Source organism: Coptis chinensis, chromosome 4, assembly GCF_015680905.1.
Source record: "Coptis chinensis isolate HL-2020 chromosome 4, ASM1568090v1, whole genome shotgun sequence".
NCBI classification, from domain to species: Eukaryota; Viridiplantae; Streptophyta; class Magnoliopsida; order Ranunculales; family Ranunculaceae; genus Coptis; species Coptis chinensis.
Window position 1 is genome coordinate 80,666,902 of NC_141459.1, and position 17,802 is coordinate 80,684,703.

A 17,802-nucleotide genomic window follows, 5' to 3' on the forward strand; every position below is an offset into this window, starting at 1 on the left:
AGCAGATGTTACTACCTCGGATTAAACAATAACAGTGCAATCAGACAACGCACCAACGTCACCCATAACTTCATCGTTGTAAGGAGAAATAGACCTGACTACATCTGGAAGATTCATTTTAGCTCTACTAAGGCAACTGGAAAATAAAACAATTTTCCCAACGCACAACACATATAAATAATATGTAAACCAACGTTTCGAATGAAAAAGATACCCAACTTTGTTGTTATTAAAAAATACAATATAGCCAAATAGTATTTGGGCCAAACAATTTCTTAAAAAAACATTTATATATATCGGGTTCGCTTTTAACATTCAATGTTTAATTTAATATCCAATTCATTCAAACAACTATTCAAAATTCTTTTTTACTTAAATATTTTATCATTAACATCAATTAGGCGCCTAACTAATTCTGCCTGCCTACTACCTCAGCACAAACACACTAAATATGTTGATCGTTTAAAATTCAATACATATTATCGTACGGTCTCAAATTTCCCACGTCATCCAACTGAAAGGAAATCTAACCCCATATTAAATAAGAAAATGGCCTCTATTTTAAAAAAAAAAAAAAAAAATCCCGCCCCTCGATACACTTAAACGTTTTATAATCAACCAACCATTTCTACAAACTAATTAATTTTGCTTTGTTAAATTTTAATTAATATACAAAATGCAACCCCTAAATAACAACACCCTGTACAAAATAGTATAGCAAGTGGTTTTTATTATCTGTGACTTTACGTTGTATATAGACAACATATAACTGAAAACAATGTTGCTGCATAACTTATCTGTTGGTCTTGGTTACAAATGTATGTCTCCTTGCATTACTCTCTATACAAATTTAGCAAATAATTAAAAAAACATTATTATATTCGGTCACAACCAAGTGCATGCATATGTACTTACACTCTCAATATTCGAAGCATAGTTAGCAGATACTTTTAACAGCAACCCCACATGCCTCCTTGGCTCCTTCCCCTAAACCCAATAATTATTCCCACCACCCCTTCATCGAACACTCGGCTTTATAAAACCTATAATTTTTTTTAATCATGAGTTTGGACTTTCAAATGTGGCCACCAAGAAAATTGGGTTTGAACATACAAAGGACTATGTCCCTTTACTCATTAAGACAGTAATGAATATCAAAGTTGGAAAAAGCATTCCTTCCAGAAAAACCCACTTTTAACCAGTAATTGCTCAAAGAATCTTGCCCCCCATTAACACATGTAACCTATTAAGTTTATAAGTTAAATTTCTTTTTCTTTTTTTGGCATTTTCTTTTCCATGTCCAAAAAAAATATAGTAATAAGTTAATCGACAAAATTGTATATTATGTTAATATTTTACATTTTTTAATTACACCACCATTTTTTTTACTTATCCAAAATTCAAATTTTATTAGTTTATTGTAAATAATTGATTATATCCGTTAAATAAAGGGTAAGTTGAGGTTTATACAATGTATTTCTCTGCTTCAATTCTACACAATTGGAAAAGACATGATGGTGTTTATTAGGTATCTACAGGGCATTCATTACAATGATAGTTGATGTGCATTTGACCATTACATCTTCCGCAGTTAGTTTATTCTCCAACAAAATATAAACCAACAAAAACAACTTCATAAACCTTGATTATTTTCATATATCATTAGTTGTTATAAATAACTTAATGTTAAGAAATTTTGATGCAATGAAACACAGCTAACATTTCATAAATTTATTGAATTTAGCAGTGAAAAATTACAAATGTTGTTTTTTTTGTTCAAAATAAAAGCTACCTTAAACTCTCCAAATGGTTAAGCTAATTGCAAAATTTAATTCTAAAATAGTTAAGTTTATTATAGGTAGCACATAAGAGGACCCAAAAAACACCGAAAGAAAAGTATATTATCTATTTTGTCTTCAACGCCTATTCTCTCCCTCCCATCTCTGGTCAGAAGTTCTTGCCAATTCTAGGTTTTCTTCAGAGTCTCCTGAACAACTACGTTAATTTGTCTCATCTCCTCGACTACAAGCAACCATCAGCCCCATCAGGTTATTGTTTATTTCTCCTTCCAGATATGATTTTTTTCTCAATGTATGAATAATTCTTTTTGCTCTTTCGTCTTATTTATTTATTTCCCATTTCGAGCCAATTTCAACTTGGATATTTTAAGCCTTTATAGTTACAACAACGATTTCTAAGAAAAAATATACACCAAAACAAACAAATGAACAACATTATTAATAATGGGTCGTATGTCTTACTTTGTTCTAACTATTTGATGTAATTTCTTTAACTACTTATTAATATATTTAGCATATATAGCAAAATCGTCTACCAAATATGAATAAATGCGTTAAATCAGTGCCAAATATTAAATCATTTCAAATCTATTATATATACCGAGTTTTCAATATATACCCTTTAACTTGCACTATTTTTCACAATTTCGTTTTTTTAGTCTTAATGATAATTTTAGACCATCACAATATAATGTCGTAATATATAAAATAGCTTCTAATAAACGTCAGATAAAAAAAATATATGCGTTAGTCACCAATAAATATGGATGTTTCCAATAAAAAACAATATTTCTGGTATATATCGCTCTTCAGAGACCTCCAATATATATATAACAAATTTTGATATTGTAGGTCTTAATAGTTGCTAAAAAAAAGTATAAGTTGATTTATTTTTTTCCCTAATTGTTTAAAGTAATTCCTTTGATTACAATCTTGAATGCTTATTACACAAGATTACTGTGTTGTTCCTTTCTTTGTTGTTTTGTGTGTGTGTGTGTGTGTGTGTGTGTGTTTTAATTTTTTCGATGTGAACAAATAGACACATTAATGATTTTATATTGGTAACTATTTGTTTAAATAAACAGTTAACATCAACCATGTGCTACGAAGTTGATATTTATGCTAAAGAGATCGAAGATGCAAAGAGGGTCGTCATATTAACTATATTTATTTGTGTTGTTTTACTATTATGGGAGATAGCAATAGGTGTCTAGACCTAAATAAATGTATGTGAACGTTCAACGAACCTGAGTTTTGTTTTAATTTTTTAAAAATAAATCAATTGTATCATTTTATTTTTTTGTTATTGATAATTTTCTTATATTATTCTGTTGATATAAACATTTTGTTGAATAACTTATTGCAAATACTGTTAACCGCATCTTTAAAAGTTACATGTTAACAACCATTCATGCAACGCATGTCAAAAATAATTAAACTCTTATTGAATCGTATGCGTAAGTTACTATAAAACCACGTCATTGTGATTCAGTTTTCAACTAACTTACAAATTATCACGTTCTATTTTCCAAATTACATTTCCAAGCACACAAAAAAATTTGTGAAGAAAGATTACCAAGATATTGGTGCGACTCACTCAGAATAACTATATCATTTTTCTCCATAATTTGATATATCCCATGTTTGACTGAACTTAGCCAACATCACAGTAGCATTTCAAAATAGTGTATCATCCCGTCTCTTGCATTAAGACTTTCAAAACATAATATAGGAACACCTGATTTTTTAACTTATCAAAATAATTTAAAAAATACACTTAATTATGTAGATTAGTTAGAATACAATATTGTTCTAATAGATGGAACTCGACAGTTGCTAGAGTAGAAGAGTTGTTTTAAAGGTAAGCAAAATGTTGACTGCCTTTGGCGGAATTTAAGAAAGTTGCGGCGTCAAAGTGCATTTAATACCTATGACTACTATGTCACCCCGTGGGACCAAAATATTTGACAAAAAATAGAACCATGAGTCTCTGACCCATGACATTTTTTCACGGATGCACACATTTAATTCTCTACGTTCAAATTATACATTAAACCCAACCCAAAAAAAAACATGTCATAATGAAGAGGATATTTTATGTTGTTATTATTTAATCACAATTAACTATTAATTATTATTTACTTTTCTCATGTAACGTTAAGTTAATTAATGTAATTTACTTAAACAATAATACATATTTCATTAGTTAAAATTTGGGTTTCAATGTTAGCTAACGCAATGAAAGAAACTTCAATTTCATTCCGCTCGACTAGAGTTAGGATTGCGTTGGGCTCGAGTTACGGTACAATGGGGCCCATATAAGGAAAAAAGTAAAGCACTCAATAAAGTTTTTCTCTCAACAAATTAACAAAGTGGGACTCATACATATCACTTAAAGGCTATAGACACAAGTTTCCCTTTATGTGCCCTGTGAAAATAATTTATTTTTGTTTGACAGATTGAAGTTTCTGTTTAAAAAAAAATATCGTTGATGTATACAGAAAAATCGAATTGTTGTTAGGTATAAAACTATAATAAAGTAATGTGGATACAGCTACCAAAACTCTAGCACGTTACGCCTATAAATTGAGGAAATTCCATTTTATCATAGACATTTTTTTTCCCCAACAAAAAAATTTCATTTATCTTTGAAGATCATGGAAGAAAGGGTTCTAGAATTAAGCATAGTTCCATTCACGAATACAACAACCGCGTCAAACAACAGTGGATCATTCGTTACATCAGAACCCAAGGTTGTGAGTTATAAAGAGTGCATGAGAAATCATGCTGCTTCAATTGGCGGGCATGCTAAAGATGGATGTGGTCACTATATACCTATAAGTCATGGTGGTCGTGTTGTTGAAAATAGAGATTTTTATCTTAAATGTGCCGCATGTGGGTGCCATATAAATTTCCACCGTCAAGAGCTCCCTGGTCCACTTGGAAGTGATCAAGCACCACTATTACAAGAACCTGATGATCAAATGTTAGAAGAAGTCGGTGGGGTGGTGATTATAATAGCGTGAAGAGCAAACGGTTTAGAACAAAATTCACCAAGGTGCAACAGAATAGAATGACATAGTTTGCTGATATATTATGTTGGAGAACACTTAAATCTGATGATACTGCTCTTAGGCAATTTTGTTGGGAAATTGGAGTTAAAAAACATGTTTTCAAAGTATGAATGTATAATAACAAAAAAAAAAGGTGAAAAATAAGTGACAACTGATCCTGCGTCTTACATTACTGTTATTGTTAAAATAGACGTTACTATTGTGTTGGCCCATTTTTCTCGCCCTGTAAGCTGATGAAATTCTAAATCATTATTGAATTTGTTCTAAAACATCTTCATATCAAATATAACAACTCCAGTTTGATAGACTATAAGTTAGGTCATGCAGGATTAGGGCGTCTTTGATTATTGATTTTTGTCAATGCTGATTACTTATTCTAATTGTAAGTGGTTGACTACCATTTCTGTGTTTTTCCCCAGCAACTTATAAGTACGTGGTAGACCCTTTTTTTATATATATGTTTACTTTTTATAAGTCTGACAAGCGTAAGTAACAAGGCTTTACTTACACAAACTTATAAGTAGCAAGCTCTTATATCCACTAACTTCGACGTATAGTTTGTCTCTAACAACATTACGACAAATTAATTTTGACTAATATAACTATCTCACAGTCAATTAACTATATCTATTAACCTAGTGTAAATTTTTCAATTGAAATTAATATACTTCAAATTCAAATGACTATATTACTCCGTGCTGAAAGCACGGGTTACACCTAATATATAACTATATATATATATGCTATGAATGAAAGTGATAACTTCCAAACCCGCATATGTGTTTATGCAAAACTATGTCTGCTGTACATATTTTACATATACATGATTTATATATACCTCCTGCAAGTGTCAGTACCAGGACAAAAGAGTGAAATAATAGTGTACAAAAACTATGCACTTTTCTGAAAAACAATCTCGTCTTTTATTTGCATGTGGCCCTAATACAATTTTCAGAAAAAATGCCCAAAAAGCAAATAACGCTTCTGCCTGTTGGTTTAAAGCTTAAACATTAAAAAAAAAAAAAAAAAAAAAACTAAGGGCATGCACTAAAGGACAGAGTCCCTAATCTACTAACAGTAGGTACTCACGTCCAACTCCCAATGTGCATATATCAGGATTAAGAGTCAAGGTGAAGGACTTCTCTCTCTCATATGGAGTTGTTTCGTATATATAAACTTATACTTATACTTTACGTATTTACACATGGAAAAGAATTTTGTTCCAGTATCACAGACTTTTACAGGTATCGTAGTACCAAAAAGAATAACGTTATATCACAACCGAATTGCATCAAAATAATAATACATAACGGAAGCAAACATATAATATATGCTATTGAGTATGTGATATATCTTTATCTTATTTTTTTTTTTATATTATGTACTAATACTTTAAAAAAAAAATGCTCCTTTATCACTTATAACATGCAGATATAAAATTAACATATATCTCATATAAAATTTTCAGATCTGATAATTCTATTATAAACAAATTAAAAATAGATTATAGCATGATCCATTCCGATACCAATTGTTGAGATTACTTTAATCCTACATCTTTGATATGCTAATCTATTATTAATCAGAAAATGAATTAAAAGAAAAATACCTTCAAAACCGGAATTGGAGATTGACAGTAAATTGAAACTTTCCAAAGCTGAATCCAAATCACTTAGTCTCCAGCCTTCTAATAGTATTTACCACACAACACACTACAAAACACTTTTGCTTTTCTTTTGCTTTTAGTTGTACTTTTCCTAAAAAGACTAATGGTACATTTCTCCAAAAAGTCATTCTCTTATATAGAGAAATTTTGAGAATACGTAAGTGTATGTAGTGGGATCCACTAAGGATTCCAAGTCTTATGTTAATAGGGTGTCATACAAGTACTTGTACTTTATATACTAAAACACTTTTAATATATATCTCTTTAATATGGAAAGTGCCCATTAACAAATCTATATTTACAATAAGGCCCTTGAAACTTTTAAAAAAGTTATTTCCTACCATTAATTATATCTAAGTCCCTCTACCTTACTTATATTTACAATTAGACCATTGGGAATTTGTTCTTCACTGTCACACCCATGTCTAATTGACCCAATGTGACATTTAACATCAATTGAGCATTAAAAAACTATTTCTTATACCAGCCGGATTTGAACTCAATTAGTTATGTCACAATTTCTTAATACATAACTTCGTAGAGTGGTGGATCCTTTATTAGAATTCGTGATTCAAGACATCCTACATTCATTATCCAAAACGTCAAGTCTAGTCTATGAATAGACATTACTTTTTAACGTCTCAAAGTAATAAATTTGAGACACAATGAATTTTCACAATTCCTCAAGTCTAGGGATTAATTGGTAGATTGAGATTTGCACGCTAACCTTAACAGCGAATTTATAGCGTATTCTCACTTTGATCCCATCAGTGTCAGTCATGTGACTATACCAATATACAAACTTAAAGTCATACTCAAATGATTGAGATATCATCATCCTATCATATAACAATTATATATATTACAGTCTTATAAGTGAAGCGTCCGACTTCATCCCTAATTGTGAGCATTCTAGGTAAATAGATACAATCAAATATCCTGCATATGACTCTTATGCTTGATTGTTCTAATTCTATTACATATGGAACTTATGGTTTCATCATATGATATTAGTTCACCCATATGATAATAAATGTTCATTGGCTTTGTAAAGGCCAAATATCCCAACAGTTCCTTGATTCAAACAGAGTTCTTTAGTCTCATATAGATGAACAGTCACAGACACGGAGCTAAAGCTCACCACCAGAACAAATGAAGTAGGTAGTTTTTCGATCATGGACATATTAAGCGCGAATAATCATCTTTGTAGTCGATGTCAGATGCTCACCTGGGATCACGAGATACCACATTAAACATTGTTCAATTTTGCTTCGGATGCACTGATAGTCTGTCAAGTTTGATTCTCTGAGTGCTTGTTGGCTTCAAAACGGTTCTTCATCATGTACCCTGGGAGGTGAGGTAAGCGCCAGGAAGTAGTATACCTTTAGCAGTGAATAAAACATCAACAACGTACATTGCACTGCCCATCATTGATTACGTGCTTCAGCCTACCAGGTATCAGGTAATCAAGTATCAGTTCATACTCCTAATCCACATCCTAACCCTGATATCCTAATCCTGACTCCCCCATTAGATGCATATGACTAGGCAACACCAGGCAGTAGTAGTTTCAAAATTTATCTACAATGAACACAAATCACAACTTATTGCTGTAGGAATATCCATCAGTTGAGAATCTAGATTGATCTTCCACTCTCCTCGATCAAAGATTCGTTTCTCAATGTGCTCAAGCATCACTGAAATCCAAGTACATTCTATAGGCATTTCTATCCGAAGAATAATAGCAATCGATCAGTTCATCAATCTCAAAACCTATTTTTTGTAAAGATTAACGGCGACAGTCCTCAGTGGATCAACATGAAGGCAAACACGATGTATGTTTCTGGTTCTGCATTTCTGAATCGCTGCTCTTAGCAATGCTTCACCATGCCCTTGCCTCCTGTAGTTCTCCTTCACTTATGAAGCATAAAACAAGACCCCAGTAAATAAAAATATGGGTTATATTGATATACCCCCCCACCACTAGTTGCAATTAGGATTACCCCCCTAAAATAATTGAAATTAGGATTTCCCCCCCACTTTGACAGTCAATAGGAGTCAACTAACAGTTGCCGTCAGTTGACTGGTCAAAGATCATGAATTGTCTTAAATACCCTTTTTCTGTGGAAATTACGAAATTAGCCATTAACACTGTTTAAAGCCCACAACTCAAAGCCCAAATTCGAAATCAAAAAATCAAATTCGAAATTAGCCATTGTCATATTGTAATTGAGCTCAGGTTAGCTCAAAAAATAAAAAATCAAATATCACTTTGAGTCCAAAAATGGGATCCAACTGAAGAAGAGGACGGATCCTCACGTTTCTTGTTTCCTGATCACAAATATCATATTCATCACACCTAACCCACTTCTCCATCTTCAAAAAACTCATTTCCATTTCTCTCTCTCTTGGAACCAACAATGGCAACATCAACAGCTACTGGTTTTGCCACATCAATGGCAGCTGTCAAGACGATGATGGAATCTTCTTATTCTAATTCTTCTCAATTCAGAATAATTTGCAAACCCAAAAGAACATTCCTTGTTCGTAGAGGAGGTGTCACCAGGTGTGAAGCTGTGTCGGATAATAACAATAATAGAGTTTCTAGTCTCTCTGCTCTTGAACAGCTCAAAGCTTCAGGCGCTGATCGTATGTGTCTCTATTTCTATATTTTTTTTTACATTGGTATCGTTCAATTCTATAACTACGTCTACTTGTTTTATATATCATCAACTAAATTGCCTGATCAAATGTGAAAACTTTTCATCACTGCATTTACCTATATATATTGGTACTAATTTATTTTTATTTGTTTGTATCTGTCAGGGTATACTAAGGAAAAGAGTAGCATCATAGTCTTAGGCCTGAGTATTCACACAACGCCAGTGGAAATGCGTGAAAAACTTGCTATCCCAGAAGCTGAATGGCCTCGTGCCATTGGAGAGCTTTGTGGCTTGAACCATATAGAAGAAGCCGGTGTTCTCAGTACCTGTAACAGAATGGAGATATATGTGGTGGCTCTATCTTGGCATCGTGGTGTTAGAGAATTGACTGAATGGATGGCAAAGGTGCTTCCCTATTTCTTCATTTAATTCTGTGTGTTAATTGGTATTTGGAATTCTCTAAGAAGTGCAAAGCACATAGACCGATTTATGAGCATTAAATACTATTTCAAAACTTAAATCATCTCTGTTGTTAAACCCCATTTTGCTTTTCTTTGCAGACAAGTGGAATTCCTGCTTCAGAGCCGCCATCATCTATTTATATGATGCCACACAACACTTATTTGAAGTTTCAGCCGGGCTTGACTCTCTCGTACTAGGAGAAGGACAAATCCTTGCTCAGGTTAAACAAGTCATCATGTCTGGAGAAGGAGTCAACGGATTTGGAAGGAACATCAGTGGTTTGTTTAAGCATGCAATCACTGTTGGTAAGCGGGTTGAACAGAGACCAACATTGCATCTGGGGCAGTTTCTGTCAGCTCAGCTGCTATTGAACTTGCCATAATGAAGCTTCCTCAGAATTCCTCTGCCACCCTAGAGTGTTGGTTGTTGGAGCTGGCAAGATGGGGAAACTTGTGATCAAACACTTGGTTGCAAGGGGTGGGGACTAAAATTGTTGTTGTCAACAGATCTGAGGAGAGAGTCGAAGCCATCCGGGAGGAAATGAGAGACATTGAGATAATCTACAAGCCTCTCACCGAGATGCTTGCATCGCCCGTGAATCTGATGTTGTTTCCACAAGCACAGCATCAGAGACCCTATTATTCACGAAAGAGAATGTTGAGACCCTTCCCCCTGTGGGTTCAATAAATGGTGGTTCACTGCTTTTTGTTGATATCTCTGTCCCGAGGAATGTCGGTTCCTGTGTCTCTGATGTTGAGAATACACGTGTGGCGTGTCTAAACGCGTTCGATCTTAAAGAAGTCGTAGCAGCCAACAAGGAGGATCGGAATCGAAAAGCAATGGAAGCTCAGGTTATTATTACTGAGGAATCAAAACAGTTTGGAGCTTGGAGGGACTCTTTGGAGACTGTTCCCACCATAAAAAAACTGAGAGCTCTCGTGGAGGGAATAAGAATTACAATTACAATATTACAATATTACATTAGTGTCTAATTTCGAATTTGGGATTTGAGTTGTGGGCTTTGAACAGTGTCAATGGCTAATTTCGTAATTTTCACAGAAAAAGGGTATTTAGGACAATTCATGATCTTTGACCAGTCAACTGACGGCAACTGTTAGTTGACTCCTATTGACTGTCAAAGTGGGGGGGAAATCCTAATTTCAATTATTTTGGGGGGGTAATCCTAATTGCAACTAGTGGTGGGGGGGTATATCAATATAACCCTAAAAATATATCCAAATTAACTTCACAAAAAGCGTTTGAAATGAGGGAAACGACCAGAGCCTAAAATAAGAGGATGAAGTTCCAGGAGCCGGATGTTCAAGTGTTCATCAACTTTGATGAGGCCAGGTGCATTACAGAATAAATTAAAATCATAAGAACTATCTAATATGAGCTTGTGGCAAAGAACGTTGAGACATTATCTGATTGTCTCCTGTTCAAAATAAAATGAAACCGTCCCACATTCAGGACTACTAATTACCGACTGAAATAGTTGCATTAGGGCAGGCACAGTTTGGTTCTTTGCATTCATTAAAAAACCGAAATTGAAATTAATTAGTAGGGATGGAACTAGTTTATATGCGTTTATACATTTGTTGACGCTATACATTATTAGATACACTCACAAGTAAATGGCATTGGCACAGATAGGTGTGTCCGTATCCGACAAGGAAATGGAGAGTCGGACACAGCGAATTTTAAAAAATTGAGGTATATCACATACAATATGTGCCCGACACGGACATGTGGATACGCATCCGACACGGATTATTTTCAAAATATGGCGTGTCGATATAATTTAGAGTCAGCAATGGAAGTATGGACCCACTGCACTTGTCTGAGCTGAACCCAACTAGGACAAGCTCAAAATCAAGTTGCGCCAGTCTGGGGTAGGATATTCCAGAGTTGCTAATCTTTGGATATATATTGGGCAACTGACCTTCTGTCCTTTGACTTGGTAAGAACGAAAAATTCTTAACGAACATAAAACTGGCCTAATAAATGGATTGGCCTTCAAGAAGATCATGCCCTACAGACGAACTACTTCACGTCAATAATCAAGTATATATGCTAACCTTTTTTATAATGTCCACTCTCATTCAATAGGGTTTTCTATTACCAAAATGTTATAAACGACAGTTCATCAAACTAATAATCAATCAGAATTACAATCTAGTCATCTAGATACTATGGGCTGATTTCTACAAAATCTCTAATTCTAATAACCCAACTTCAAAAAGATAATTTTAAGGACATCAAAATTAATACAAAATTCATAAGGAAGGGTATACATACCTGCAAGCTTTGTGATTGAAGCAGCCAATGAAGACGGCCAAGAATACATAACATACCCAACAAGAACTTCACCATCCATTTGAGAGTACAGTACACCACAATTCTTCTTTCTAAGCTCTTCCTTGAAACTCGTCGCTAGTGATTCGTGCTTAGGGAACACCTTTCTCTCTACCCTCACCATCTCCTCAATTATTTCCTCATACTTCTTAGACTTCTGAGTCAACTCCATGATTTCATGAACCGCCATAGATCAGTAGCGACTTGATAATAAGGGAAACTCTTCTTTTTAACCATTTGCACTAGCAAAAGGAAATGTACATAAATGCCCTTACCAAATCTAGGAATCTAGATTTCATGGAGCTTTTTCTATATAGACCCGCACCTTTTTGTTTACATAAAAGGCCTTCCTAATTCTAGGAATAGATTCCTGCAGCAGTTTTCTATATTTTTGTCTTGCGCCCGTAACAATCAATGAAGAAACTAGGAATAGCTTCGTCCTCCAACCAAAAAGAGCTTGGAGATGGAGAGGAGAGAAACTGGCTTGATTTGCCTAGTGATATTATGCTTCTCATAGTCACCAAACTCGACGTGGTACAACTTCTGCGTTACGTTCAACATGTATGTACTTATTGGCTACAACTTGCTTAAGACCCTCTTCTTTATCGTTCTCTAGTTTTCCAAAAATCGTACGTAAGAGAGGGTAATCGTCATAGACTGTTGACGGAAGTCCTCAAGAGAAGCTGTGGAAAACTAACGGAAATCTCCCTTGGAGAACCATGGTGTTGGAACACCTTTTTACACCTTGTTGTTGAGGAATTCGGAGAATCTCTGAAAACTCTTCGAATAGCATGTTTTGATAAAATTAATCCAGGAGGATTAGTTTGGGCTTGTGGTGAAGTTCCTCTTATGGAGGAGCTTGAATTGAAAGATATTCATTATCCGCAATGTGATATTAATTGGGTATGTGTTTCATCATGCAAACAATTGAAGTACTTTAGCTTTATTAGCCAGAGAAAAATAAGGCATCCTTCTGTAAGATGCCACAATGATGAAGTTGCATTTGTCATTGCTAAAAACATGACTCAGTTACGTGGCGTCTTTACATAACTTGTATCACCAATGAAGGTTTGCGGGCCATTCTCGATGGATGTCCTCACCTTGAATATCTTGATCTTCAAGGTTGTTGTTGCTATGGTAGCTTATTACAAGAGGATTTGCTGAAAGAATGTCTGCAGAAAATCAGAGATGTAAAGCTTCCATCCACTAATGCTGCTCCAGTACCGCCAGCCATACAAGCATTCGTGAATGCCGCCCCTGAACATACTACATAGTATTGTAGGAATCTACAATCCTGTTAGTAATTTTTATTAGTTAGTTGGAGTTCTTTAGATAGTTTTCCAAAGAATAATATCAGGTTTTCCATTCTCAAGCATCACCAAGTTCCAAGTACATTATGTAAAGGTGTGTTTTATTTGTCCTTTACAAATAAGAAGATGGAGGAGAAAGGATTTGGGAATTGGTTTAGACCGAGTTCGTTGTTGAGCGAACTGACTACGTATCTTCTCTTGATTCTGGGGGGAGAGAAGAATCAGGTCTGGCGTAGTTCATATGGGAGGCATTTATAGGGAGCGAAGGTGAATCCTTACCCAACACGTATAAAGATCAACACAAATGTAGGGTGGAGATTGTGAGGGCGTGTGAGAACTGTGTTAGTAGGTCTACTACAATGATGGGGATTAGTAACAGTGGTTAGTAGCTTGCAGTAGTGATTTGTGTAAACGCAGTTTTAGTCATGATTGCTTCTAGAAGATAAGCTGAGTCATGATTTAGAACGACCTGCGTAGTGATACGATCTATTCTAGATCGATCATGTAGCTTGCGGACGCGAGCTAGTGATGTATGTCGTCCTGACGGTAGTTTGGAGAACTAGGTTAGAGGTCGGTGTGGTATTTCCACTATGCTGAACATGTGCTTGATATTCCAGGATGAGAATATCACTCCCTCACACAGCCCCCTCTCTGTAGGTCGTATAGTTCATTGAAGCGTCCTGCTGAGAGAACATGGTAGCGCATGTTGAGCATGAGTGGAGAAGCGGGCTGGTGTGAACGGAACTAACTGACGTACTGTAAGGGTCAACTCGTGGTGTATGACGACTTGATGTGAGGTGAAAGTTGGCACGTGGTTGGCACATGACAGAATCATAGCAGTTGGTGAGGAAACGTGCTGCCGCGTTTTTCGGGATCTTGAAAAGACAGGTCCTTGAGACACGTGTGCGGGCTAGGGCGTAGGTTGTAATCATAATGCCTTGGGAACTGAACGGGCGGTTGCACAAAATCACATTTGGGAGAACTGAAAAGTCATTTTTCGTTTTGTTCCTCAACAAAAACGCAGGCTAGGGTTCTTTGTCTCAGGTTAGTGTTTCTGCTGCTGTTGCTTTTCTCTTTTGATTTTCTTTCGTCTGTTCCAGCGTTGCGTGTCCAGTAGTTAGGTCAATCTTAGCTTTGTTAGCTTTTGCTGTTTAAGGTCGGTATTTGATAAGAGAGAGGAAATGTCTGATTCGGATGATACTCAATCGGAGGAGATTCGAGAAACATCTTTAAGCTGTGGTGAATATAAGGAAGAGCGGGAGAACTCTTTAAGTTTTGATAGTGGTCATGAGGACAATGAAGTTGAGGCTAGGGAGGATCTGGCTCTATTAGTGTTGTAGCTAGCACTTCGGGTCGTGATGAGTGGTCGTCCTCTAGTGGGTTGCCCCTTAGGACGGTGGATCGCTTTGCGGCGAGTTCATTCCCCGAACTAAGGGTAGCTTATGGGATAGAAGTAAATGACCTGGAGATCCACGATCCATGCCAGAATGTAGACATGTGGAGTGAGGAGTACAACCCTCCGAACGGTAGGATAATAATCTCTGAGGGGAAACTGAGGGCTTTTATGATGATACCATTCTCGAAGCTAGTTTGCAACTTTTTAGATTTCTGTTGGAAATCCCTTTGTCAGTTTGTTGGTAACACTTGGCGGTTGTTCAAGGTATTCGATTTGTTGAATGCGAGTGGTGAGTACCGCATAGGGGTGTCTGATATTATCGAGCATTACATGGTAAAACGATCTCGTAATCACAATTTTAGCTTGCAAACTTTGACGGGGAATTCTAGTGTGTTGGATGGTGTAAGCAATGAGGCTTGGAAGAAGAGGCCGTTGTTGTTAGTTGGAAACTATTGTGCTAGAGGATGTAGGTTGCAGACTAGGGTCTGTAATATTGCTGGTGGGTAGGAGTGTCTTGATCTGTTGTTTTGATGGTTAGATTATTGTTGTTTTAACTGACTTTGGTTTTTGTTGTGTTTGCAGAGCTCGCTATAAAGACGCGAACTAGCTGGAAAGAAATAGAGAGGTTTGCGGAGTTGACACGGTCCCAGAAATGAGCGATACTGCCCGAAGTCGTTCATTTCTTCAAGGAAAGAGGGGGTCGTGGGATTAGGGAGAAGAGGAAGGTTCAAAAGAAAAGGGCTCGGGGTGAAACAAGTGAGACAGCTATGGACAAGCGACAGAGCGATATGGTAACGAGAGAATATAGGAACCGAAGTCAGGGCGGCCCGAAGCGATCTGCTGGAGGTGCTGGTGCTTCTGGGGTAGGTGAGTCTAATGATTCGCCTGTGGAGCTGGTGGAGGTAGTCTTCAAGCCTCGCGATCGGAGCAGCCCATTGAAGAAGAAAGTTGATGCACCTGGGCAGGACGCTGCCAAGGTTATCAAGGCTGCGAGGCATGTGCTTGGAGATAGCTCCGGTGCTGGGAGCATGTCTGGTTGGGAACGGGCTAGTAGTAAGGCCCCGCGCAGTTCCAGGTCGAGGCCTGCAGCACTCATGGACCTGGCAAACTTTGGCGTCGCTCAGAGTTTGCCTGCAGCGTCCCAAGTGCCCAGCCCGGCGAAGTTGAAGGGCCCTAGTAAGGTGAGTGGGAAATCTGTAGTGGCTAGTGAAGATTTGGAGCCCCAAGCAGTGTATTTGGATGATCAGGGGGTACAGCGGACTATGAAGCGAACTGACTGCAGCTTCAGGTCGAGTAAGGTTTCAGCGAGTCTGCTTGAGCACATAGCTCTGGATGGAAACCGCAAGGAACTAGATGCCAAGGGGCTTCAGCGAGTCTGCTTGAGCACATAGCTCTGAATGGACATAGCGCATTGTTTGGTGAGTGGATTCCATTAAACTTGGTTTAATTGTTCTGTTATGATAACGTTGCAAATTGAACGTTGCTATATGTGTGTGAATGTAGTTGGTGAGCGGGTACCAAAAGCTGAAGGAGATCGCCCAGTTCACTGAATCAAATAGAGAAGCTGTGATGAAGTTGACGGATGAGTTGAAGGGAGTTCAGGAAGTGTCTAGCATGGAACGCAAGGAGCTTGAAGAGTTGAAGATGGCGCATCAGGCTCTTAGGCTGGCGAAGCTTTCTGCAGGATACCGAGGTGGAAGATGCCAAGATGAAAGTATAGGCCGCTGAGGCTAACCTTGCTGTTGCGAATGCAGAAATTGCTAAGTTGACCAACTATGCCCAACACTGCCGGGACGTTGCGCAGGATGCGACCAAGCAATATGACGTTCTGGACTGTGACTTCCTTGAGCTAGAAGCAAAGTATAAAGCTTACAGAGAGGAGCATGAATGTGGGGCTCCCAGTACATCAGCAGTAACTGTACTAAGAGATGCATGTGATGCTCCTCCTTCTTCTGTGGTACCTACTCAAGAGGTCGTTGAATCCCGAACTGAAGATGCTGCGTTAGACGTGTTTGTGAATGTGGGTGCAGATGGTCTCTCAATTATGGTGGAGGGGGGTGATGCGGAGGTTGAAGTAGATCCCTTAGTTGCTGAAAATGTTTCTGGTCTTCCTAAAATTGGAGAGTTGTGAGGGTATTGTTTGGTTTTGATGTTTGTACATTGTGATACAATAGAGCTGGTTTCCCGGGGTAACCTGGGCAATTCGCCTTTCATGTTTATGGGTGTCAAAACACTGAACGAACTAGCCCCCGTACTGGTCTGGGGTACCAATGTGATGATGAATGGTGGTTAGCCAAGCTAGATTTCCTGAGTAGACTCAGCAGCTCGGCTAGGAGACGAACTGGGATTAGGTTTGTTTGACCAGTTCGTCCTTTTTCTTATATGTCATGCTTGTTTCGTGTTTCTCCGTTTTTCTTTAGCTCCTTCATGGTTTGAATGTATGATTCTCGGTATTGTTGTTTGTTGAAGCTGCGTAGGCGACTTCTGGTACGAATGGGTAAGGTTAAGTAACGTGTGATCCTGAGTGAGTGTTCTGACCATTATTTGCCCTTAGCTTTGTAGGTCGTGAATATCGATAATTAGTGAAGTTGTACGAACTACGGAGATTGTAGTACGTATGCGGCGTTCTTCCTTTACGAGAGCTGAAGTAACTCCCACACGTGCATGACACGTGTAGGAATATGAACGGTTGGAGAGCTGCAATGATGGCTGCCAACTAGCCTGACATTTGGCGTCTCGATGTGCCTAGGGAAGGGGCGCTTCTCCAGAATAAAAGCATTGTTGCTAGAATTCGAAAAGCATTTGTTCGTCTTCTTCTTCAAGTTCTTTTGTTCTGCTCCAAAGTTCTTGGTCTCTTTCGTTTGTTGATCACTTCAGGTACGTGCCCTTTCTTGTTTGGTCTCCATTTAAAGTTTTAAACAAGCAAGTTTTGCGCTTGGGTTAGTTCGTTGATCATTGGTTGCATGTGCAGATTTGATTATGGCTAGGAGACGTGGAACTGCTATTGGTGACGACAGTGATAGGGGATCTTCACCTCTCATTATGGAGTAGATTGAGCTCGCAACCCAACGCCGCCG

At 37.3% G+C, this 17,802-nt stretch overlaps 1 protein-coding gene and 1 pseudogene across 2 annotated transcripts; one reads left to right on the plus strand and one right to left on the minus strand.

The window, feature by feature from the left end:
• Nucleotides 1-7,573: 7,573 nt before the first annotated feature.
• LOC147505049 (Acyl-CoA N-acyltransferases (NAT) superfamily protein) lies at nt 7,574-12,282 on the minus strand. Its single transcript, XM_086557655.1, is given in 3 exon segments — nt 7,574-8,315; nt 8,318-8,455; nt 11,963-12,282. Coding segments are annotated over 3 exon segments (474 nt in total). The 5' UTR covers nt 12,210-12,282; the 3' UTR covers nt 7,574-8,226.
• On the plus strand, nt 8,655-10,825 carry LOC147505050 (glutamyl-tRNA reductase 1, chloroplastic-like; annotated as a pseudogene). Its single transcript, XR_015193174.1, has 3 exons — nt 8,655-9,188; nt 9,366-9,607; nt 9,763-10,825. The product of XR_015193174.1 is annotated as a glutamyl-tRNA reductase 1, chloroplastic-like (transcript).
• Nucleotides 12,283-17,802: the final 5,520 nt, after the last annotated feature.